Raw genomic sequence first — 26020 nt, 5'->3', positions numbered from 1 at the left:
CTTCTAGATGGGCTGAGGGACCCCCCACCCCAGTGCACGAATGTCGTGCACCAGGAGTCTAGTATAACATAAAGCCCTAGCTGGTTTGTCTCAGTGGATAGAGTGTCAGCCTTCGGACTGAGGGGCCCCAGTTTGATTCTGGTCAAGGGCACATACCCTATTTGCAGGCTTGATCCCCAGAAGGGAGCATGTAGGAGGCAGCTAATCAATGATTCTCTCTCATCATTGATGTTTCTATCTCTCCCTCTCACTCTCCCTTTCTCTCTGAAATCAATAAAAATATATATTTAAAGATGTTTTTTAAAAAGAATATAACATAAAGGAGATAAATTACAAAATCATAGGGGAACAAGGTAAGTGGAGGCCACAGTAAACTAAATAAAGGTCCCTGATTTATGGTTTCATTACTTGTATAATGTAAGTGGACTAAGATGCTCAGTACTGGATACAAGCTAAGGATTAAGACATTGACCTGGAATGGCCATATGAGTATTGGTTGGGAATAATAATAATATAGTGCCAGGCAGTCTAATGTTCAAAAGTTTAGAAATTACAGGAGTATAGCATTTTTGCAATGAAACAATCATAGTGATATACAATATGTTTCCTATTTTTCTTAGAAATAAAGCACTATGACAAAAAATTAAGATGATGACATTTTAGGGATATTACTGAAGTGTGATTGAGGACAAGAAAAGCTCTTATAAAATGTTACTGAATACCAGTTGTTTGAACTTAAATGTAATAATATATACTATATTTGTAAGTCAAACTCCCACAGTATTTGCCATTTGGAGATATTAATGACTATAAGATCCACTACACTTATCCTGATCTTTAAAATGTTAAGTGATAATTGAATTCTTTCAAATATTAGTATGAGCGAACATGCAGGATATAATTGACTTGAAAGAATTGGATAATTTACCTCCTTTATTTTTTTCTCACCCTATTCCCACCTCCAACAGTAAAAGGAGTGAATAGGTTATAGATCAGTTGCATTATCTCTTTTCTACCCAAACACTAATTGGTTAAATGTAATTGAGTCCAATTTTGCAAAAATATTTCCCAAAGCTATGTGAATATTCAAGCATATAGTGAAATTTTGTCACCCTAATAAACATAGTTGAAAAAATCAGGATCATGCTTATAATTTTTAGCAGAATTAGAAAGCCTTCAAAAATAGAGAATGAAAAAATCACATAGATGATAATGCTGGTGATAATGATAGTAATTAAAGTTACACAATTTATTGAACACTTTACTATATTTTTTATATGTAATATAAAACCCATAATAGTCTTCTGGGTTTGGTACTATTATTTTATAATAATCCCATTTAACAGATGTTGAAATTGGGACATAGAGAAATTAAAGGACTTAGCCAGGTTTACACAGCTAGAAGATTCTGACAACATAGACCAAGTCCATGGTACTGACTAAATCATACATGAGAAGAGCGCAGAACCACCAAATTCAACATATTTTATTAATAAAATTGGATAACAAAAGAGAAGTTGCTTATTAGGAAATAGTTATGGAAGATCAGTTTTGTTGGTTATAACTGTTGAAAAAATGAAATAGATTAAATACTGAAAGTAATGAGTAAGCAATAGTTTTATTGAATGCCTGTTATGAACTTAGCATCATGCAATGGGTATAAGACACATATGCAGTAGGAGATATAGCAGATAGCATAATACCTGCCAATAAAGACCAGAAGTTAAGTTAGAGGTTATGGCAAATGAAATGCAGGTGACCTGTGACATGATGAGGTTATGTCCCAATAAACCTAAGTTGAAAATATTGTTAGTCAAAAATGAATTTAGTACATTTAACTTACCGACCATCCCAGCTTACTGTAACTTACCTTAATGTGCTCAGAACACAATATCCAAAAACGGCTGGTAACCAAGTGCACTGGAGAGTACCAGTGGTTTACCCATGCGATTGCATTGCTGACTTGTAGCTGCGCTCACTGTTGCCGACCAGCATCACCAGAGTATCGGACTGCAGGGGGATAACAATAAAAAATCAAAATCCCTGCCCTGGCCGGTTTGGCTCAGTGGATAGAGTGTCGGCCTGTGAACTGGAGGGTCCCAGGTTCGATTCCGGTCGGGAGCATGTACCTTGATTGTGGGCACATCCCCAGTGGGGGGTGAGCAGGAGGCAGCTGATCGATGTTTCTAGCTCTCTATCCCTCTCCCTTCCTCTCTGTAAAAAATCAATAAAATATATTTTTTTAAAAATCAAAATCCCCAAGTACTGTTTATACCAGATTCGAATTGCTTCTGCACCATTGCAAGGTTGGAAAAAAAGTGTAAGTCAAAAGACATCATAAATTGGGGACTGTCTGTATATTTAATTATCAACCAATATAGAGGTGATACTTAAAGCGATGTACAAATCGAGATAACTTGTTCAGATAAATGTGATTATCAGGCTAAAATTCCAAGTTAGAAGTACTGTAGTTTAGAAGTGATTCCAAATATGATTTTTATTTGTAAAATCCTAAATGATAAACTAAACCAAGAAAAGAATGGTAAACAAGAAAGAGAGAAGTCTGACCTACATTACCATCTGTTGGGGAAATGAACACCTGCCATGTTGAATGAGAGATGAATCTTGGAAATTCCCAATGAATCTCAATAGCCAGCACTACTGGTTAAGAGCAAAAACAGATTTCAAGTCCAATTTAGATTTCTTTTTTACATTTAGACAAGATATTTAAAGAAGGAGGAAAAACAAACCGCTAATAGCTTATAAACCATAGCTTTTAGAATCCAGGAAATAATTTTAGATCCAATTCGAATGGCATTGTGCTGAGAAAGAATATTGTCAAAATGTGTCTCCAGAGTAGATCCATTCTCTCCGAGAGCATCTAGTTTTCTGACGGATGGATCCACGTGTGTCAGAAGGTTTGAAGGCAACAAACCTAGCCTGGGATTTAGTCTCAGAGGAAACATCCTGTCAGTTTGTGTAATCGTTTGATTCGTTGGGTCTAAATAAATCGTTTGACTCGTTGGGTCTGTGAAGTGGATAAACTTGGATTAAGTGATTCTCAAGATTACTTTCAATTGCTCTTCAATTTATGCTGTGCACTTATTAAAAAGTAGCCTATTCATAATTGCATGCTTGAAATAATATTTATTTTATAGATGGAAATTGTTTTACTAGAACTTTCTTTTATACTTTTTATTATTACTATTTTACCTTTTTTCTGAAATCTTACATCAGTATCTTTTCTCTGCTTTAGGGTGGAGTTAGTGGGTTGACTGGAGAGCTGGAATTTGGAGAAAATGGAGGCAATCCCAATGTCCACTTTGAAATTCTTGGAACCAACTATGGAGAGGAGCTTGGCCGAGGCATTCGCAAAGTAAGACCAGAAACATTGATAAATATGCTTTCCTACAGTAACTATGGTTGTATTTGATTGTCTTCATACAATACGTTCACAGTATAGATTACAGTTTCTACTGTAGTTTGAAAAAGAAGAAAGGGGGAGAATTAGACATTTAAATGACCTTAACTACTTACCAGAAGTATTAGTCAATGAATTTTATTTATGCTTTAGAATAATTTAAAGGAAGAAGGGTACAGGAATCTGATGGTTTCCTAGGGAACTAGCATAATCTTTCATTCATTATAATGATTTTTGTAAAGTAATGAATTTAATATTCGTACAATGCATAGCTGCTTGGTTTTAAACTTGTAACATGCACAAAATCAGAAAAAAGAGCTTAGAGGAATTTCATTTAGTAAGAGTGAAGTCCTTCTATAAAACTGACATTTCAGTATTTCAGCTTCTCTATGTGGTATGCATAACTAGCAAATGGCTTGCAGATCTGGCGCTGTACCTCAGATCACATGTAAGAAGAAGCTGAGGACAGTAAGGAATATTTCATGAACTCCCGGAACTATAACTTTCTTGAGGAGAAATATAAAAGCCCTTGGGAAAATTGCTGTGACAGTTTGAATTTGCCATTTTTATATATTTGTGGTAGGAAAAAACTCAAGGTAATTACATGTGCATATGGGGTTCATAACTATAAATTTCTAAGTGTATAAACTTGCTGTATCGAGTTAAGAGGTTCTTTAGTATCTGTTCCTTTTCAGTGTTGAGTATAGGATGCAGAGAAACTTAGATAAAACTAAGGAGTTGTTCTAATCAGCAATAAAAACCTCTTGGAAAATTTATGCTAGAAGAGTTTAAAATATTTTAATGTGTTTTAATTATTGTTTTATATTGAAGCATAGTAAACATAGAAAACTGCAAAAATATTAGGATAGTCTCGTGAGTTATTTTCAAGGAAACAACTACTACTATGGTAAAGAAATAGGACATACCAAGCATCCTGAACACCCCCTCATACTTCATTCCCAACCTCCTCCCTTCTGAGTAGTATAATCAATAGTCTGAGTTTTATGATACTCATTTCTTTACAGTGTTAAATATAATTTTATTAGCTGTATGTGCATCTACTGTGGTCTGTTTCTACTTTTAAGCTCTCAAGTAACTTTAAGGCTACTATGAATTAGTTTGTGAATTGCCAGAGCTCTATTTATAAATTGGGCAGTTTTTTTCACATGGATACACACACACACACACATACACACATACACACACACACACAATGTCTTCAAGTATACTTATCAAGGGAAAACTTTACCATACAAATAATGACGGTAGTTACTAGATGTGTGTACAAAATTGTTTCCACTCCCAGTATCTCCAAGTCTCAAAAAGAGTGAATGGCTTTCCATTGACAAACTGTCAAGGTGTCAGTGTTTATTCTGCTGCAGGTGGTGAGGTGTATGCAATCCCTGAAGCCTTATCACCTGGAGCAGGGACCCTGTCAGCTTTCATAACTGAGTGGGGCTTGTCTGCTTAGGATTTGGATGTGTATTGACCCAGTCCCAAATGGTGGACTAATCTTGTCTGTATTGGCCTGGTACGATTGGAGGTTTCACTTTTCAGAGTTGGAAGAGAATGTGAAAAGGATTACTTAATTTTCACTGATGCTGATCAAACAAGAGATTTCCTGCTTTGATATCTATTGCATGTTTTTTACTTTGATGTGAGGTGGTGTTTCGTTCAATAGATGGTGTGTTCAAGGTGTTAGACACTGTATCCTTGAAGATAAATTCAGGTGAACCTCAAAGCCAAATTTCTAAATGATCAAAGTTTTCTGTGTCTTTAAATTTTCTCCAAAATTCTGGTTGTTCTGGTTTTTGTTCATCACAATAAAAACTACCAAAAAGAAAAATAATTTAAATAATAGTATTTTACACAATCTTCTAAAATGAAATTTTTTTCAAAGATGTAAAAAGTAAATATTAAATATTTAATGGATCAATTTTGTTTTTTCTTAGGAGAGGAATTTTACACACTAGTGTTTTTTTCCTTATGTGTCTTTGTTTTATTTTGTTTTGCCAATGCCACTCACTTTTTACTCTGAAGACTGAGTTCCAGCATTAAAATTTAATACTCTAAACTTAATGTCTTTGAACTTTATCACTATTAGGAAAATATGGCCTGGAAAAATAGATTAAAACTGGTTTCGCAACCAACCTTAATTGCATAGTAATGCTTAGTATCTTCATAAAATTGTTTTCTTATGTAAGCTGATGAAATAAAATGGTACAGCAGAGATATTCTAGCTCCTAGGTATAATTGTTTTTCAGATAGATTTAGAATTTTTACTCAAGTTCTCCAACATTAAGTTTAGAAATATAAAATCTGTAGCTTTACATTCGTGGGAAAATCGAATGCACTGCTTTGCAAAAGGTACTTTTAATGAACTAAAGTATTTTCTGCCGTGTACTTAGAAAGAGGAAATAACAGCCTACCCTTCAAATGGCCAATGATTAAATATTGAACAGGTATTCTTCAACATTGTATTTGTATTCTGATTATACAATATCTAAAATAATATTTACTTTTCATATTAACCTGCTTTATGTTTCCTTATAGAACTTTTTATAAACTGAAACTATATGCATTCATATAATTATATATAAAAACCTTATATATGTTTATATATATTGTGCATGTATAGGTAAACATACTATATAATAAATGGCTAATATGCAAATCAACCAAACGGCAGAACAACCAGTCGCTATGATGTGCACTGACCACTAGGGGGCAGAAGTTCAATGCCAGATTTGCCCCCTGGTGGTCAGTGTGCTCCCAGAAGGGGAGCGTCTCTCAGCCAGAAGCCAGGCTCACCAGCAGGGGAGCGCAGCGGTGGTGATGGGAGCCTCTCCTGTCTCCGAGGCAGCACTAAGGAGCAGTGAGCCTGGCTTCTGGGTGAATGGTGCTCCCACAGGGGGAGTGCCGCTCAGCCAGAAGCTGGGCTCACGGCTGGCGAGCATAGCAGTAGTGGCAAGAGCCTCTACCATCTACCACCTCCGTGGCAGCGCTAAGGGGCTGAGGGACGCCCCTGCCAGTGCACGAATGTCATGCACCAGGCCTTTAGTAAATATAATAAATTTACTTGTTTATAGTCTGCCTTTCCCATTATAATGTAACTCCATGAGATAAGAATGTTCCTTGCCATATCCTCCAATATATGGCCTATAGTAGATGCTCATTAAGTATTTAATGAATGTATTAATGAATTCGTTGTCATATTGACTTAAATATCTGCAATATTCTTCACCTATATTAGCCATGTTCTTCCTTTATTCAAATGAAAAATAATAAGTATACGGACATAAACTAATTGTTGGCATAGCACATTAGAATGAGAATGTGTAATTACAACCTTTCCATCAACGTATTCTCATGCTTAGCAGAGTTGGCCACTTGGTCACCAAAATTATACTCAATGATTTTACTGGTCATTAGGTAAGATTATGTACAATTTCTTTGCAGGTATTCACAGAGGATATGGAAACAGTTTATTGATTATTCCAAACAAATATTTAGATCGATTATTCTAATCACCCACAAAAGTACAAGCTCAATAGGAATTATTGGTATTTGTAGTTCAAGATCATTTTCTAACAACTAGGCTAGATTTATATGTTTAATGGGAAAAGTACTTAGCCTTTCTGTCAGACACACCTGGTTTGAAATTCAGACCCTGTTACTTACTGGCTGTGTGATTTTAGGACTACTAAACCCAGTGAATCTCAATTTCTTTATCTATAAAATGTGGATAATAATACTATTCCTGATTGTTATAAAGATTAAGTGAAATTATGTTTGTAGGTTACATACTGAGGATTAAAATAATGCTATTTTGTAAATGGACAATAATCTATGTCAACATTTTGCCAACACAAGAAATACAATCTAGTTGCTATTTTGACAAGAAATTGCAATGTGAGGTGGAGAAAGAAATTTAATTTTAGGTGTGATTGACAGAGCATTATACATGACAATCACAGTAATAGCAGGAAACATTAACCTTTTTGTTTTGTTTAATGTCCTTTTTAACTCTAAAATTCTACAAGTCTCTTAAGCATCTATAGCTCAATGGGAAGCAAATAATAGAGGATCCAGTAGTCAGTACAGCCTGTATTAACCAAGTCTCTATAATTAAGCCCATTATTAATATGTCATATTTCTAACAATGAATTTATATCTTGAAAGTTTTATATAGTGGAGAGAATCTAGTAAGTGCTGTGAATAAGAGACCCAGAGCATCTGTGGTTCACCTTTAGTCCACAGCTGATGACTGTTTGGATTAAGACTTCGAGAACACACAGCACTTACTAGATCCTATTGATGCAAAGGAGGCAAAGTTCACTTTCCTTCCTACATTACTGGACAATATCCATAGTGGTTTACTCTGAAATCTATTCCACCCCAACCTATCACCAGTGAAACTCCAGTCCAGCTCAAATTCACCTATGCAATGTGGCAGTACTTACTATCCACTGAACATCCCCATGTCTAGTTTCAGCCACAAAAGGAGATTAATGTTCATGACCCATTCCCAGAGCAATTATCATTAAAGCAATCTAAATTAGAATATATGGAATTTAGAAACATTTACTCATCTATACTAATAAAAAGGTAATATGCTAATTAGACCAGGAGACCTTCTGGACAAAGCCATGGTGGTGGGGTCGAGGCAGAGGCAGTTAGGGGCAATCAGGCTGGCAGAGGAGGGCAGTTGGAGGCGAGCAGTCCAGTAGGGAAGATAAGTTGGGGGCGAGCAGGCCGGCAGGGGGGGGCAGTTGGGGGCAAGCAGGATGGCAGGGGGGCAGTTGGGGGTGATCAGGCTGGCAAGAGGGGCAGTTGGGGGCTATCAGGCCAGCAGGGGGGGCAGGTGGGGGCAAGCAGGTCAGCAGGGGGGGCAGGTGGGGGAAAGCAGGCCAACAGGGGAGGTTAGGTGGGGGCGAGCTGGCTGGCCGGGGGTTGGCAATTGGGGGTGAGCAGGCTGGCAGAGAGGGCAGTTGGTGTTGATCAGGCCAGCAGGCAGAGTGGTTAGGGGTGATCAGGCAGGCAGGCAGGCAGATGAGCAGTTAGGAGCCAGCGGTCCTGTAATGTGAGAGGGATGTCCCAGATTGGAGAGGTTGCAGGCCAGGCTGAGGGACTGCCCCCCCCCATGCACAAATTTTGTGCACCGGACCACTAGTATATATATATTTCTTTGGCAAGGTCTCATTGTTGTGATTGAACTTTAAGTGGTAGATATCAAATATTTATTTCAAAGATGTTGAATGAATGGCAGACAATGTCAGGAAGGGGTCATATAGTAAGTAATTTGTTCATAAATGTTGGAAACTTATAGCAGACTAATTTGATATTCAGTGACATTCATGATATGGTAGGTTCAATTAAAGCATAATTCCAAGGTCTTGTTATTCAACTTCAAATCATGTGCTTTTCTCTTACCTCTGAATTTCTCTGTAGTCTGTTAGAATATTTGCTTATATGTCCTTCTTATTCTCCCAGGCTTATCTTGACTCCTTCAGTGAATTACACATTCTCCTTCTACAGGAACTTGGTTTTATACATTGGAATGATTATAAAAACGTATATAGCCTGGGCACATAATCTCACCCAATTTGCTAATAAAACTTTCTCAACTCATTTGTTTTGGGGCCCTTCATTTACACTAATGAATATTATGTTCATATCCCTGATGAATAATTGAAATTGTAATCATGGCTTTTGGTGACAACTGATAGTGTTGCCTCTTTCCTATCTCCCCCTCTCCCCCATTAATTTTCTTTTCATTTGTGACCAGGATACCTGACACATTAAAGTAGTCAGAAACCATTAAGATTTTAGTCCTAATCAAGCTGACCCATTTTTCAGTGACTGGAAAATGAAGGTATTGATATTTCATTGTTTTAAATAGAAACTATGTAAGAAAAACTGTTTTGAGACTTTGGGGTGACTTACATGTGTAAACTATTGCCACTTTTAATGTTTTTGCTATGAATTTAGTTACTGCTTTCTCCAATATGGGAAACAAATGTTTGGAAATGGAGATACTCTTTTAGTAATTAGAAACACTTTTATTAATCATAGTAATTCAAGTACCACAAGGAGCTTTTACATTTATTGGACATGAACGTTGATTTTAAATATTCTGTAAATATACTTTATCACTATTATTTAACTCTATTATAAGAGTAAAATAACATTTCTGGAATTTTTATGCTATAGAAATATATATGTATATATACACACACACATATATATATAGATATACACACATATATACACACACACATATATATGTATATATGGCATATAAAATCTCAGGTTTTGTTATATTTCAAAGAATTCTGATGGACAATTCTTATTATTTAGATGCCTAGTATTATTAGGATCAATTTTTATATTCATGCAACTTTAATGTTGCTGATATACGTTCTCAGAGTTATACTATTTCCTTTGCCTTCCTTCACTTCTTGAGGCTACAAATGTTATTTTGAGGCACTGGTTTTTGTTGTTATTTAAATTTTTTAGCATTTCTGCCAGGGTTTTTAATGTCTTTTTAGAAAATTCTTTATGAATTTAATAAATAATCTCTTGAAGTTTTATAGAAAGCTAAGTTTGTGTAGAGCTATTTCCAATATGGAAAATAAACATTTGGAAATGGAGATGCTCTTTTAGTAATTAGAATCACTTTCATTAATCACAGTAATTCAAGTACAACAAGGAGCTTTTACATTTATTGGCAGTGAACTTTGATTTTAAATATTCTGTAAATGTACTTTATCAGTGTTATTGAACTCCATTATAGGAGTAAAATAACATTTCTGATTTTTTTTAATAATCAAAATTGAGAAATGAATCTCACTTTGAAAGAAAGTCCAAAATATCTTGGTTTACTATAGGTTATGCCTTGAAATGTTTAATTAACAAAATGAATGCATCTACCTGAATATTATCACTCTGAGAAAGTCACTTGATGCTCATGAGGAGAAAAGCACTTATCTGCTGAAAATGTTTTCAAGCAATTCTTAATCATCAGCCATGGAAACTTTTATTACCCTGGAGTACTTGAATAAAAGTAGTTTGTGTGGGTTTAAATGGAAATGTATTTGAAAAGCTTTGCTTGAGAATTTATTTTGGATTCATTCAACATTGATATGACTCTATATTCCAAACTGGGATGAGAAATCTTTTCATCCCAGACTCATGCTTTGCAGAATGTCTGATTGTAGCCATTTGGAGCAATAATACGATTTGAATAGTGTACTATCATTAAATAGGAGACAATGTGTTTTGGGATTGTGAGAGGGGGAAACACAGTCATATTTTTGTATCTCACATAGAAAGTGGTTTGTTAATGGATATTTTTCCCTCCGAAAGATAATTGGAAACTGGAGAATTATTCTTGGGAAAAATAAACTAATTACAATTCAGGAAGTGAGTTCTCATCCTGTGTGATTTCTATTTGTTGAATATCAGATATTTATTTTTATTTCATCTTCTTTCCCTTACTATGACTCTAGCATTATCAATTCCTTACAAACAAACAAAACATTTCTGGCTCCTAGATTTTATTTCTTTTCTAGCTGTTCAATTGGTATTAGATACATTAATTATAAACAGACTCTTCCATATATTTCCTTTTTTCTTATAATCTTATACACTGTACCTACTTTAAAAATAGATACATGAATATTTTATTCATTATTAAACATACCCAATTTTTTTCCAAGTAGGCATGTTCTTTTGTTCCATCCAAATATTTCTGAGGGGTCACAGAATTAGGAAAAAATATAGCAGTTATTTGCTAAAACATCTCTATCTTATATATGTAGTACTTGAGGTTGTGGGTTGAATGGCTTCCCTAATTTTTTTGTTTGTTTGTTAGAAAAAACAATTCTAGACTTCTAGTTCAATGTGTGTGTTTTTTTCACTACATTATAAGATTGTCTCTCCACAATTCAAAAACTTTGTTAGAGATAAACAATAAAGGGGAGGTCTCTTCTGTTTTTTTTTTCTTTTATTATAAACTAGAGGCCCAGTGCACGGATTTGTGCACTGGTGGGGTCTCTTGGACTGGCCTGCAGGGATTGGGCCAAGGCAGGCTTACCAACATCCCCTGAGGCCTGGATTGTGAAGGGTGCAGGCCAGGCCGAGGGACCCCACCAGTGCATGATCTGTGTCTGGGAGGGACTGGGGGAGGGCTCCAGGGTGTGTCTGGCCCATCTCAACCAGTCCCCATCAGCCAAACCCCAGCAGCAAGCTAACCTACAGGTTGGAGTGCCTGCCCCCTGATGTTCAGTGGATGTCATAGTGCCTGGTTGATAGGTCAAAGGGTCTGAGGAACAATTAGCATATTAGCCTTTTATATATATAGATATGGAACAAATCACTAAGTATATTTATAGTTATTTTACAGTTTATTAAATTCCAAGGGAAAAATCTATTTAAAATCTCACTAATAAAAATTATCACATTTTTCTATAAAATAACTGAATTCTCATGATTTTCTCTTGAAAACCCTGATTGTTAAGAAACAAAAATATTTTTGGATATACTACTCTATCCTACTTTTAAGTTAAAAAAAAATACATTTTTTTTTTTTTTCAGAGAGGAAGGGAGAGGGAAAGATAGAAACATCAATGATGAAAGAGAATCATTGATTGGCTGCCTCCTGCATGCCCCACACTGGGGATCCCACAACCCGGGCATGTGCCCTGACTGGGAATTGAACTGTGACCTCCTGGTTCATAGGTTGATAGTCAACCACTGAGCCACGCTGGCCAGGCTTAACTTTCTTCTTTGATATTTTATGTAATATTTAATTTTTGGTATTTTTTTTTTTCACTTTCCAGATTTTATTTCTGATAGTAGATGTAATATTTCCATTCATTACTTCAAGGCTTTTCTTTTATTTTAAAGGACAGCCACATTTTACCATACTGACTTAGCATTCAGTTTTATCTCATTGTTGTCAACAGAAGCATCTGTTGATAAAAAAATGTGGGTGTGCTTGAGGGTCAATTGAAATTCCTGATAAAATATTTTCCAAAATAATTGTAAGTTAGATATTTTATAATCCTAAGAAGATTTTTCCAGCCAAAGTTTTTGTTGTTGTTGTTACAATGTAGTCAAATGAAAATATATTGAGGCTATTATTCCAATTTTCAAGATGAGATTTGGGTGAGTCATGGCATAGCAATGGTAACCCACTGTTTAAGGATAAAATCACAGGTCTCTAAGATAACATAATATCATGAAACAGTTGTGATTGCTTACTATTTGTAAAGTTATCTTTTAGTAAGAATATAGATATTTAGATAGGTAGGTAGGTAGGTAGGTAGGTAGATGGATACATAGACATCTAAACACATAGATACATAGGTAATAGAAAATAATAGATGACATGGATATAGATATTATCCACTGGATAGAACGGAGATAAATAAACACAAGAAAACAGCACAGACCAAAGACATTATCCTATATAATAAAAGCCTAATATGCAAATCGACCAAATGGTGGAACGACTGGTTGCTATGATGCACACTGACCACCAGAGGGAAGATGCTCAACACAGGAGCTGCCCCCAGCCCTCAGGCCACAGGCCAGCCAAGGCGGGTGCCAGTGGGGGCCCGTCCTGCTAGTCACCCCACAGATCGGCCCTGATTGCCGGCCAGGCCTAGGGATCCTACCCATGCACGAATTTCGTGCATTGGGCCTCTAGTATTAGTAATATATAAAGAAAGAGCCCTGACTGGTTTGGCTCAGTGGCTAGAACATTGGCCTGTGGACTCAAGGGTCCTAGGTTCAATTCCAGTCAAGGGCATGTACCTTGGCTGCAGGCACATACCCAGTGGGGAGTGTGCAGGAGGCAGCTGATCAATGTTTCTCTCTCGTTGATGTTTCTAACTCTATCCCTCTCCCTTCCTCTCTGTAAAAAATCAATAAAGTATATTTTTTTAAAAAGAAAGAGATATAAGTCAGATATTTTGTGAATTATACTGATTCTATAGCATCATAACAGACACACACAAATAATTCTTGTGCTGCTTTGGATCTTTGTTTAAGTGGTGTGATAACATAAGATATAGGAATCTAAAGTCATTCTAAGCATTAGAAAATTGTTCCATGCTTACATCTTGACCATGTAACTTTATTAAAGCAACTAATTTGAAAATAATTTGCTCATTTTGAGGGGAGGAATACATGTGGGACAAAAGTAGCAGAACTGCAAGTAATTTTTTAAATTAATTTTAAAGTCAATAATAAGTACAAAATTAAGTTCATTCTGGGTGATTTGAAACATAGAAAATGCATTCAAATCTGATTTATCTGATTTACTTAATATCAACAGTGGAAATTACCCACAAATATAAGACATATCAAGAAACTAACAAAAGTTTCTTATTGCCCAATGTCCTAAATTGGTTATAATAATTTAGAGGTCATTAAAGAAAATAATTTATGGAGCCTCATTGCATTTTAATGAATGATGCAATTCAATGCAATGCAATCACATTGTATTTAAGGATAGTATTCAGTAGAAAATGAAAACCAATAACTTATTGATTAGTCTAGTGATAGCATTTTTAAATTTATGATTTAAGAAATATTTTAAGGATTTTTATTGATAGAATGCTAATTTTACAAATATTAAAATTTTTCTATGGATAGCAGAAATTTATACCCAAAAGGAATAAACTATGAATATATTTCTTGTTTTTTCCTTTAGATAAGGATTCTGTTACTAAAGTGAAGTGATATAAAGCATCCTAAAGCATGTTGTATTTTTAATATTTTAGGCTGCCTTTCATTGTAATGGCCTTTTATGAATCTCTCTTGCATTATGCAATAAAAATGTACTTTTTGAATGATAACATGGTCCATGAGTGCCCCTGCCTGGTACTGTCTACTCATTATTTTCTCATTTCCCAATTTTTTTCTTACTTTAACAAGGCAAAGGAACACAATATAATCTTATGCACTATTTATTTCTGGGAAAAGAATTGACAATATAAGAATATTTTAATTTTTATGAAATACACACACACACATACACAAAATGTTAGTAAAAATATAATTAATTGCAGACCAAACTTTTTAAAAATAGTGTTCTCATGGAAGCATGTATTTCTGGATTAAAAATATAAAATATTGTTGTGTTTGAATAATGAAGTCTGCTATTAATGAAAGGACAGCTAATGAGCCTTAACTAACAAAGAGAAATTGTACAGAGACAAAGGCCAAACTTGTTACTTGCAACAAGAACAGGAAAAAAACATGGCAAGGTTAAAAATTGGCAAAGGTATTTCTTTAAAAAAGTTTAAAGTTTTAAAGGGGAACTGGTAGAGCTTAAAAGGGGAATGGGAAGAAATGCAGGAGGAAGCAAAGCAGGTCTGAGGGAGGAAGTGAAGAAGAAAAAAAATTAAGGTGGGAAGGAAGGAAAAGGGGAGGGAGGGCGGGGGTAAAGATAAAGGAAAGAAGGAATGTGGGGAGGGAGGGAGGGGAGGAGAAAGATGGGAAGAAGGATGATAGAACAGAAGTAGGAAATAAGGAGGAGAGTAAAGTTTATAAATGATGAGTCAGTAGGAAAAAGCATTACAAAAAGGAGAGAGAAAAATTGTGTGAGATGGAGAAGCCAATAAGGAAGTCAAAAACAATTGTGTGTTAAGGGGATAAGATTCAAAAGAAAAGTGAATAGGGGCGACCAGGCCGGCAGGAGAAGGCAGTTAGGGGAATCAGGCTGGCAGGCAAAGTGGTTAGGGCAGGCAGGCAGGTGAGAGGTTAGAAGTCAGAGGTCCTGGATTGCGAGAGGGATGTCTATATCAGACCTAAACTGGCAGTTGGACATACCCCTAGGGCTCCCAGATTGGAGAGGGTGCAGGTTTGGCTGAGGGACCTCCCCCCCCCCCATGCACTAATTTCATGCACTGGGCCTCTAGTAATTTTAATACAGTTATATTGCTTTCCTTATGATTTTGTCTACTAACTTTTATACAATTAATGCCTTCCCAGCAAAAGATCAGGCTTATACTGTCTTAGCCCCCTCCCTTCACTCCCCCCTCCCAAAGCTGTTATGGTTTGAATATTTACAATTATCTTTTCAAACATCTGAGATTTTTTTGGGTGAGGGGGCATGGTATTCTGTGAAGAACTAAATGAATATTAATTCCAAAACAGTTGAACAATTTTCTATGTAGTGAAAAAACCCTCCCCTTCCTGTTGTTTTGTGATGCCTTAAATGATTATGGATTGCATTATAAATATGTTTAAATCCTATTATATTATTTTAAGATTAAATAGATAACTGGAACTGCCTTCATGTATATGGTTCGTCTTCATGTATATGTTTTCAATCCAGTTTCATTTTCCTTTCATTTCACATGGCAGAATGACAGTGTTTATTTTTAAATGTTATAGATTTTAATTCTCCTATCTTTATTTTTATGTGTTAGAGTGGGTACTTTGGAAAGGCAGTGTCAGAAACAACAATCCAGATTAAAACAGTTGTGAAAAACCAACTATTCGACCCTTCTAAAGCGGGCTATTCCTGATTTGTGACAATGTCTCTAATCATTATTGAGAAATATGCTTGTCTTTTTAATTATTATGCAATGGGACAATAAAAGTCAACTAAGAGTGTTTCCAAGTCATTACAATGAATTTGTTTTAAGGCAGTTCAGGAAAGAGTCCAATTTTGGGTAACTTGAAATTATTATCTGATCTGTGATGATCATTCTTGTTTTTTGCAATGTTATTAAAATTAAGGTTACATCAGGCAGCTAATGATAGGGATTCCATGTAGAACTCAAATTTATTGCTAAAAGGGTTTTGTCCACAGATTCAGAGATCCAAGAGCGGTCATTGAAATGTTTTAAAATATGTTATTATTCTTGGCTTTTTTGTAATTTTAACCACATACAGTATTGAATGTAATACCTCCAATTACTGTCCATTAAATATCACAGTAAGAACCCAGAAGTGTAAGTAATTTATACACACAGTAATGGCTCTGTCATTTTCAGGAATTAGACATCTTTATTTGACATACATTACAATGTGATCTTATCTAGTTAAAGTCATAGCAAAATTATGGTTAACAAGATGGGAAATATACCTTTTCATCCTTTAAACAGTGACAAAATAATCTCAATTTTTATTTAAAATTAAACTTTCTAATGAAACAAACTATATGAGGAGATTTTTTTTAAAGCTTAGACTTAAAAGTATCTTGGGTATATCAAATCTAAAGTATGTATTCTAGGCATGGGGAACCTGGGGGAAATAGGCTTCATGGTTTTTGTGTCCCACAATTTCTCTTCCCAGAGACAGTCTTTCAGTACCTAGATTTATTCTGATTATTGGTTCTGAGCCCCAGATAAGGAGTTGTCTTTAACTTTGAACATGATTTTAAATGAATTAAAGTTACATAAATTTCTTCAAAATTCCATTTAGCCTGTTTCCCCATGAAACTTGCCAAAGCTCATTTGAGTTTTAGGTGTCATTGTTAAGTCAGTAACTAGAAAGATAAGGTCCACATTTGCCTATAGTTAGGACATATAAAAACTTGTTTCCATTTACAAAAATAAATAAATAAATTAATTTATTTAGAGCAGTTGGAGTGTTGGTTATCTCTTCTACTTATAAGATTCAGGAAAACTCACATTTATTTTTAACTTGTTGATATCATTAATCTATGTTGTGAACATTCTGAAGAACCACTTTATCAGATGAGAGGGAAATAATGGACTTAGAACTTGTACAAGACACCAATCGTGGGCTAACTAAAATGTGGTCTGTAACACTGCTGGCTATAGCAGAGAGGAAGAGCTATAGTATCCCTAGTAACATTCTGTGAGCCAGCCGAGTTGTTCTGTATACTCAGATCAGTACTATTATCTTTCACACACACACAGAAGGGTTGGGCTTATGTCTCAAGATAAACCAATTATGGCATTTCTCATACCCACCCTATAGACCCCATCATCCAGTAATCAACATTTCACCCAATGTGTATCAACCAGAACCCTTTCCCATGTTTTTATAAGGGAAACTTGTGGGAAAGGATCATTTTTCTCTTGCTCCTTGGTGTTAAGAACAAAAACCCAGAGGTACCTGAAGTCTTGGTTCTTAGAAATAATCAGATTGGCAAAATAAAATCAACACTTGGAGAGAGGTTAAATCTATTTGATTTCACAGACGTGTTGTTAGATCCTCTACTGCCTTGCCTGTATTCTAGCATAACTACTGTGTGACAATAATGGTGCTATACACTAGGAATGCCGGATGAAGACAAATATAGCCTGGCTTCCAAAATCACTAGAAAACCTTCAAGTCTGCTCAAGTTACCATAACAAAGTTCCATAGACTAGTAGCTTTAAAAATCAGAAACTTATTTTCTCATAGTTCTGGATGCTGGAAAGTCCCACATGAAGGGGCCAGCAGAGTTGTCTGGTGACAGCTCTCCTCTTGGGTTGTGGATGGCCACCTTCTCACTGTGTGGGAAGCGAGATTGAGGGCAGCTGTTCCTGTCTCACAGGGTTCATGTTTATTCTGGCTGGTTGTCAGCTTATTCTCTTATGCCTGGGAATCTAGTGTGGTATTTTCAGATTCTCCCTGATGAAATATGTTTATTACTATAGGTGGCCTTTAAGGTGGGATCTTAGATGATCCAGAAAAGAAACATTCTATCTTCTTACCTTTTGTATGACTTATATGTAGATCACAGAACTCTCCTGTGGGATGGAGAGAGCAGAGAGAGAGAGAGAGAGAGAGAGAGAGAGAGAGAGATTTCTCTGGTGTTATCTTCTTACTAGAGGCCTGGTGCATGAAATTCGTACACTTGGGGGGGGGGGCGGTCCCTCAGCCCAGCCTGTACCCTCTCGTAGTCTGGGAGCCCTCAGGAGATGTCTGACTGGGGAGCAGGCCTAAGCCGTCAGATGGATATCCTTAGTGCTGCTGCCACCACTGCTGTGCTTGCTAGCCATAAGCCCAGCTTCTGGCTGAGTGGCGCTCCCCTGTGGGAGCGCACTGACCACCAGGGGGTAGCTCCTGCCTTGAGTGTCTGCCTCCTGGTGGTCAGTGTGCATCATAGCAACCGGTTGTTCCACTGTTCGGTTGATTTGCATATTACCCTTTATTATATAGGATAAGAGGACACTAGTCCTATCAGCTATCAGACAGAGCTTCACTCATTATTTCATTAAACCTTTAGCACCTCCAGCTAGTTCCTGTTTCCAAATATAGTCACATTGGGGTTTATGACTTCACCATATAAATTTTGGAGGATTACAAACATTCAGTTCATAAAAAACAAAAACAAACAAACAAAAAAACTGTAAGGTAAGTTAAATTCATCTATAAGGGAGGGTAAACCAAAAACATTATAGCAGTATATTATTAACTCAAATAAAGCCTTCCACAGTGATTTTTGTGAAATAAAAATAGATTTTAATAACGTATAGATTTCATAAGTTTCTGCCACCTCTTTCTTGTTACATTTTAGCTAACTCAAGCTAGGGGATCACAGGAGACATAACTATGCAAATGGATGCCTAGAATAAGGAAGGGTCACCAACTTATTAAATTATAGTCAGATAACTAAACTGACAGCTTGTACCTTGGCTGGAAAGATAAAAACACTAGGCCAAAGCACATCCATCTTCTCAGAGAGCTGAATGAGGATAGGAAGAAAGGCTTGCTGTATGCTCCTAGGAGCCCATGTTCCTTTAGATTGACGGAGACCTGAGTGAATGGTTCTCCCTTTGCTGTACCTAGTTTCAACTGATGAGGAGAAATGCAAGTTTTATGACTAAAAATCATAAAATCATGATAACGATTGAATGTTTCCCAAAACCATATATCGACAGATATATAATTATGAAATAAAAAAGAAAAATTAGCATGTGAATATCCTTTAACTTCGGGTCATATACAGACATAATTCAGGATAATTTTCATCAGTGCTAGGAAGACTCTAGAATAGCCATGTTTGGGATAAAATTATGGTCAGCCTGATACAGTGCTTCTTAAACTTTGTTGCTCATTATGATCACCTGGGAGCTATTCGTAACACCCAATGCTTGCTTCCCACCTCAATGTATTAAATCAGAGTCTCTGAGGATGAGACCTGGCATTTTAAAAAGCTTCCTGGATAACCCTACTGCTCAGAGGACCACTGACTCAGTGTTGAGAAGTTGTCACCTAATGTGACTGCCAGTTAAATTCTTTTGTCTGAAATTAGAAGGCCCAGCCTGTGTGGAGCAAATTGTTCTTGCTATAACCACTGCTTGGATACAGAAATTTCACATAAAGATGGCAAAGCTTACTGAAGAGTCATCAAGACAAATCACTAGTCAAATGAAATAGAACATTATTGAATGGCAAATGAAGATCTAAACCCACAATTGGGAAAGGGCTTCGGGATGTGTCATTTTTCTGGCACTAAATAGAGATTAGGGGTATTCAACATGGCTTTCTGTTCGTAAGCTCCAATGAGGAGATAAGTCTGACTAAGTAGTTTCCCTTGAAAAACTACATGGGGGATTTAGTCATAAACAGCACTAAAGTAGGAAATTCATTACAACTTAGAACCTGAACTTCAATCAAATATCCCTTCAGGGACTCAAGTCTGTTAAAAGAAAAAAGTCCTGATCTGTCTTGGGCAGATGGGCAATGAAGACATTCACTCAGCTGCCTCTCAGCACATTGCCTAATAGGGAGGAAAATTTGTTGTTACCATTTGAGGTGGATGACTCCTTTTTCTGTTTTCTTGGCATTCTGAGATTTGCATCTAATTTCTGTAACCTTTTAAGAATTACTTTGCCATAATCAGCTTCTGTTCAGCCCTCATAATGAGGTAGGCACAGTAGGATGCTTAAGAGTTTGGTTTTGTTTGTTGGTTCTTTCCCAATGAGCAAGAGGAGCCATTAAATCCCTCTGAGCAAGTAAGTTCCATGCAAGTCGTAGCTGAGACCTAGACACTTTAGCAAGATGTAGTTGAAACATAGGCAAAGAGTTTCTCTAGAATACCATAGTAATAATTATTCCAAGGTAGTGAAGACTTAAACCATCTATACACACACACACACACACACACACACATGGCTGAGGATTTTTAAAATAAAAATGTAACAGGATGGTAAACCGAAAAGAAAGTGTGTGGTACCATTATATACTAGTAGATGACCTTCCAAAATGGATACAATTCCAAAATGAAAACAAAACAAAAGAAATGTCTAAGGAGGGGAAAATAACTGCTTATACCAGTGGTCGGCAAACGGTAACTCGCGAGCCACATGCGGCTCTTTGACCCCTTGAGTGTGGCTTGGCATTAGAACCACTTCTTCAAAATAGACTCTCCCAGGCCGAAAACCGACTTCTGCTCATACGCCACGAAGTTTCAATCACACTGTACGTGCGCACCCACACGTGGTATTTTGTGGAAGAGCCACACTGAAGGGGCCAAAGAGCTGCATGTGGCTCGCAAGCCACGGTTTGCCGACCACTGGCTTATACTATTCTTAAATGCCATACTCATATAAAAGATACAGGCAAATTGGAAATTAGAGAAGCCTTGGAGAAGGATATTTTGGAGGAGATATTAGTGTGCTCTGAGTCCTTCTACTGAAGCACTCTACTACCCTACTCCTACCAAGGAGGGTTAGGGAAGGTTCAGCCTTACTCTCAGCCAAGAGAGGGTGGGAGGAAGTCTAGATGGAAAACAATGCGTATGTAATTTCTGCAGGTTGGAGAACACAGAGGCCTCGTGGCTGATTCATGCTACTTAACTATGGTTTGTTGTGTGTGTGTGGGGGGGGGGCGGGGGGGGAGAGGAAGGATAAGTCTTGTGGTTTCCAAAAATCCAATGAAAGTTTTAAATGCAAGATCAGGAACATAAAGTAGGAACTGCCATGCCCTTTTTTCTGTTTTGCCTTCTTGTGCTCCAACTCGGAGGGAACCAGAAACCCCAGTTAGGAAACTAAGGGGGCAGAAATTATAAAACAAGTTGTCTGGGGCTGAGAAAAAAGTTATTACAATCAAGATTCCCCACCTGCATGTCAAGAGAGGGGAGAAACCTCAGTATCTAACCAGGGTTAAAATTTGAATTTTTACTATGGCTAAAGATTTTTAAATCACTGAATTAAGAATGTGACCATAAGTCACTTTAGCTGCTTAAGAATAAACAGAAAAGTCATAGGGCCTGTCTGAAGTTTTATCCAAGAGTAAGGGGAAAATAACCTTGCAGAATAAATTTTAAAGGTTTGTGAGACACACACACACACACAAAAAAAAAATTAATAAGTTTTTTTCTATTGTACTTCTGTGAGTTTTGCCTATGCGATCAACATTAACAAAACTCAAAGCCAAGAATTATAAATGACCAAGAAAGGCATAGAATAATAATTAGACTTTATCCCCTTGTTGTATTTTATAATTTCACATATATTTTCTAATTTGATCCTAAATATTCTGAGGATGAAACAGATATAAATTTCTTCATTTTACAGAAGAATAACCTGAATATGAGATTAATAAGTGATATGTCTGAGATATTACACATGCTGGAGTAGGTTTTGAAGTTAGGACCGGAATCCAGATATACTGCCTCTAAACATTGCCTCAGGGCACAGTTCTTTATGTAAGCAGTAGCCTTTGAAATTTCTCTAAGAGCTATTTTTATTAATTCATTCAGTAAAAATTATTGATTTTCTTCCATGTATCAGACTTTGTTGCAGATTCATTATGAAAGAGATCAGAGAATTTCATTGCTCTCATGGAACTTAGATTCCAATACAGAGAAACACAATAAATAAATAGAAAAAAAATGCTATGTTAGATGGCAATTTTTGTGAAAATATAAATGAATCAGGATATGAAGGATATGAGTATTGGGAGTGAGAGCTGCTGTATGTGTTGTAGGCCATAGAGCCAGAAAGGGGAATGTGCTTACAAACAGCCAAAGGCCATTGTGGCTGAAGCAGAGTGATCAAAGGGATTGGTAGGCGATGATGCTCTACAGTACAAGGGAGTGTGTGGCATTTGGGGAGGAGATCATATTGGGTCTTCTAAGACCTGGTAAGGAATTTTATTTCACTGTTAGAGGCCCAGTGCACGAATTCATTCACCACTGGGGTCCCTTGGCCTGGCCTGTGGGGTCAGGCCAAAACTGGCTCTCCGTCATCCCCTAAGGGGTCCTGGATTATGAGAGGGCACAGGCCAAGCTGAGGGACCCCACCAGTGCACAATTGGGGCTGGGAATGGATGTGGGAGGTTGGTCAGCCAGGAGGGACCGTGGAAGGGATCCAGGGTGTGTCTGGCCCATCTTACTCAGTCCCGATCAGCTGGACCCCAGCAGCAAGCTCAGCTACTCGTCGGAGCATCTTCCCCCTGGTGGTCAGTGCACGTCATAGCGACTGGTTGACTGTCTACATCCTGGTGGCCGGTGCACGTGATAGCAAGCAGTTGAGCGGCCTTAGCATCCTACATAATAAAATGGTAATATGTAAATTACCATCACTCCGCTACGCCCACGATTGGGCCAGCAGGAGGCGCAGGGGGCGGGACTCAGGGTGGCCGGGGTAGCTGATTGGGCCAGCAGGACTCTGAGCTCGCGGAGCCAGTGGCGCTGCGAGCTCAGCGTCTGTGCCATGGCTGCGCCGGAGGCTTTCGGAAGGCCTGGGGCACCGGCGGACAGCCAGCCCGCTGGTGCACCAGGTGCATGATTAAATCATGCACTGGGCCTCTAGTCTATATATATAAAGAAGTAATATGCAAATTAGGCCGGGATGCCTTAACAGTCACGACCAGCTCAGGGGAGGGGCTGGGCACGGCCCGGAGCCTGAGAGAACAACACGCAGGGGAGCCGGCCCCCAGCCCCAGCCCTGTGGCCACGGCGCTGGGCTGCTAGGGCTGGAGCGAGTGGAGACACAAACCCACAGGGAGGCCAGGTTCGAATCTGACCAAGGGCATGTACCTAGGTTGCAGGCTCCTCCCTGGTTGGGGCCCAGGTCAGGGCTCATGCAGGAGGCAACCAATCAAAGTGTCCCTCTCATATTGATGTTTTTCTCTGTCTTTCCTTCTCTCTTCCACACTCTCTAAAAATCAATGGAAAAATATCCTCAGGTGAGGATAAAAAAAAAAAAGAAAGAAAGAAATGCATATCCTATGAAAGACACATCTTGAAAATGCCTAAAGAAAGTTGTCATTTTTTCATGATGAAGGGACTGGAGTCTTGTTGATGAAAACACCTTGCGGCTGCGGCGGGCAGCAGTGGCAGCAACAGCAGCATGGAGATGGGGGTGGCACCTTCCCCACTGATCAGCCCAGTCACCTCCCACAGAGGGAGGCCAGACTGTGGCTTAGGCCCGCTCCCCACGCTTCCCTAAGCCGTCAGTATGACATCCCCTGAGGGCTCCTGGACTGTGAGAGGAGGCAAGCTGGGCTGAGGGACACCCCCCCGCCCCCACAGTGCACGAATTGTATTCACAGGGCCTCTAGTATCAGCATATTATGCTTTGATTGGTTGAACAGCTGACCAGACACTTAGCATATTAGGCTTTTATTATATAGGATGAATTTAAATGGTTTTAGAAGAGGAGTGATATATTTTTTTTAAAAAACAGACACTCTAGCTGATAGGTAAGGATAGGACTCTAACAAGCAATGGTGGGAGCGGAAGACAAGTAAGGATGCTATTGCAATAGTTCATACGAGATCTAGTGAAGCAGTGGAGCTGTGGAGAAGTGTTGGTGATTTTTAATTTTGATTTGGCAGGCAGTCCTTAACTAACTTCAAGCTGCATTTCTTTAGGTCATGTTTGTGAAATTTATAACAAAAGATGTTTCTACAACAAAAAAGTTCGGTCTCTGCACTCAAGTATATTCTTCACTCTCTATATTGTAAAATATGGCCATCTCTTCTAGCTTACCCTATGTTTTCACCTTCACCCTGTCAGCAGATTTCACTGAGTGCTAATTATTTTCTATATAGCACTTACTGTAAATTGTGATGTCTGTGGTCATTGTTCATTTCTCTCATTAGCCTTCCAAAAGCTGTCTATTTCTTTTTTGATCACTTGGATACTGAGTGCCTAGTCTATAATTTAACACAAAATAGTTACTGAAAATTATCTTTTAAGTGAATGAATAAAAATTTTAATTCTAAGGTATTCCAGTCACCTTTTTCTTGCCCCTATCTATATAAAAAAGCTAAGGAAAATATCTGAATGATTTAGATTATTTTTTTTCCTTTGCTTTAAGAAAGAGTATCCTGCTCCCTTTAATTTTCAACTACATTGGGTATATGTTTGTGGTAGGCAGAATAACAGCCCCTCAAATATGCCCATACCCTATTTCTCAAAACTGTAAATATATTACATTATGTGAGGAATGTGATAGGGAAGGGAGGATCATAGGAGAAGAGGAATTAAGTAGCAGATGGAATTAAGGTTGCTAATCAACTAACCTTACAATGGGGAGATTTTCCTAGATCCGTGGTCGGCAAACTGCGGCTCTAGTGCCACATGCGGCTCTTTGGCCCCTTGAGTGTGGCTCTTCCACAAAATACCACGGCCTGGGCGAGTCTATGTTGAAGAAGTGGCATTAGAAGAAATTTAAGTTTAAAAAATGTGGCTCTCAAAAGAAATTTCAATCGTTGTACTGTGGATATTTGGCTCTGTTGACTAATGAGTATGCCGACCACTGCCCTAGATTATTCCAGTGGGCCCAGTGGAATCACGTTAATTCTCTAAGGAGCAAAGAGAGGCAGAAGAGAAGGTCAGAGAGCTGTGACCTGAGAACAGGAGAAGCCATTGCTGACCTTGAAGATGGAGGAGGTAGAACATGAACTAAGGAATGAGAATGCATTTAGAATCCAGGACTGTCTTCGTTTAAAGCCTGTAACAAAATGGGAACCTGAGTCCTACCACTGCAAGGGACTTAATTCTGCCAACAACTCCTATTAGCAGGAAATAAATTCTCCCCGGTACTCCCCAGGAATGGGATTTTAGCCTGGTGAGACACATCCTGGACGTCTGACCTAGACAACTCTAAAATAAATGTGTGTTATTTGATGCAACTAAATGTGTGATGTCTTCGTGTTTTTATCATAACACTAATATTCTTAAAACCCGGAGTGACACTGATAGGGAATAGGAAAATTAAAATTTTAATTTGAAGAATGTTCCAGATATAGTTTAATCCTTACTTTGCCATTTGTCTACTAACAAGGCACTTTGTAACACCCTCGATTGCTTTCATGGTGTTTTTATTGTTGTTGTATTGTCTTTATTTTACCTTTTCAGTCCTACAGTTATTACTCAGAGATACAAGGTTAGATTTGAGGAAATGAAAAAAGCTGAAAGGCAACTTGAATGTTTTCATCACTATAACTTCTCTGAAGGATTACTAGCAGATTTAAGAGAAAAGAAATAACCAGTTTTGACAAAAGTCAGAGAGTGGATAATCCATAAATTTCATGTCACACCACTTTTCATTTTTAGAGGTTTCGGGTACACTGGAGAATTTTAGGAGTGGTCAGAGACACTGGATATTCTCCTGAGTGACAGGCTAGTACCTCCTTAGCTCTTTCTTCCATGTACCAGAAGGA

At 37.6% G+C, this 26020-nt stretch overlaps 1 protein-coding gene across 2 annotated transcripts in view; it reads left to right on the top strand.

The window, feature by feature from the left end:
- Positions 1-26020, top strand: part of GRID2 (glutamate ionotropic receptor delta type subunit 2) — a gene marked incomplete at its 3' end in the record, with an annotated part of 1404804 nt that overhangs the window by 837020 nt on the left and 541764 nt on the right. For both annotated transcript variants that reach the window (XM_079766351.1, XM_079766350.1), the window contains one exon: positions 3257-3376. In XM_079766351.1, coding sequence (XP_079622477.1) covers positions 3257-3376 — 120 coding nt within the window. The remainder of the gene's footprint in view (positions 1-3256; positions 3377-26020) is intronic.

The sequence above is a fragment of the Cnephaeus nilssonii genome, assembly GCF_951640355.1.
Source record: "Cnephaeus nilssonii genome assembly, chromosome: 1".
Classification (NCBI taxonomy): Eukaryota; Metazoa; Chordata; class Mammalia; order Chiroptera; family Vespertilionidae; genus Cnephaeus; species Cnephaeus nilssonii.
The sequence above is the reverse complement of the archived record's forward strand: the minus strand, read 5'-3'. Positions and strand labels throughout refer to the sequence as shown.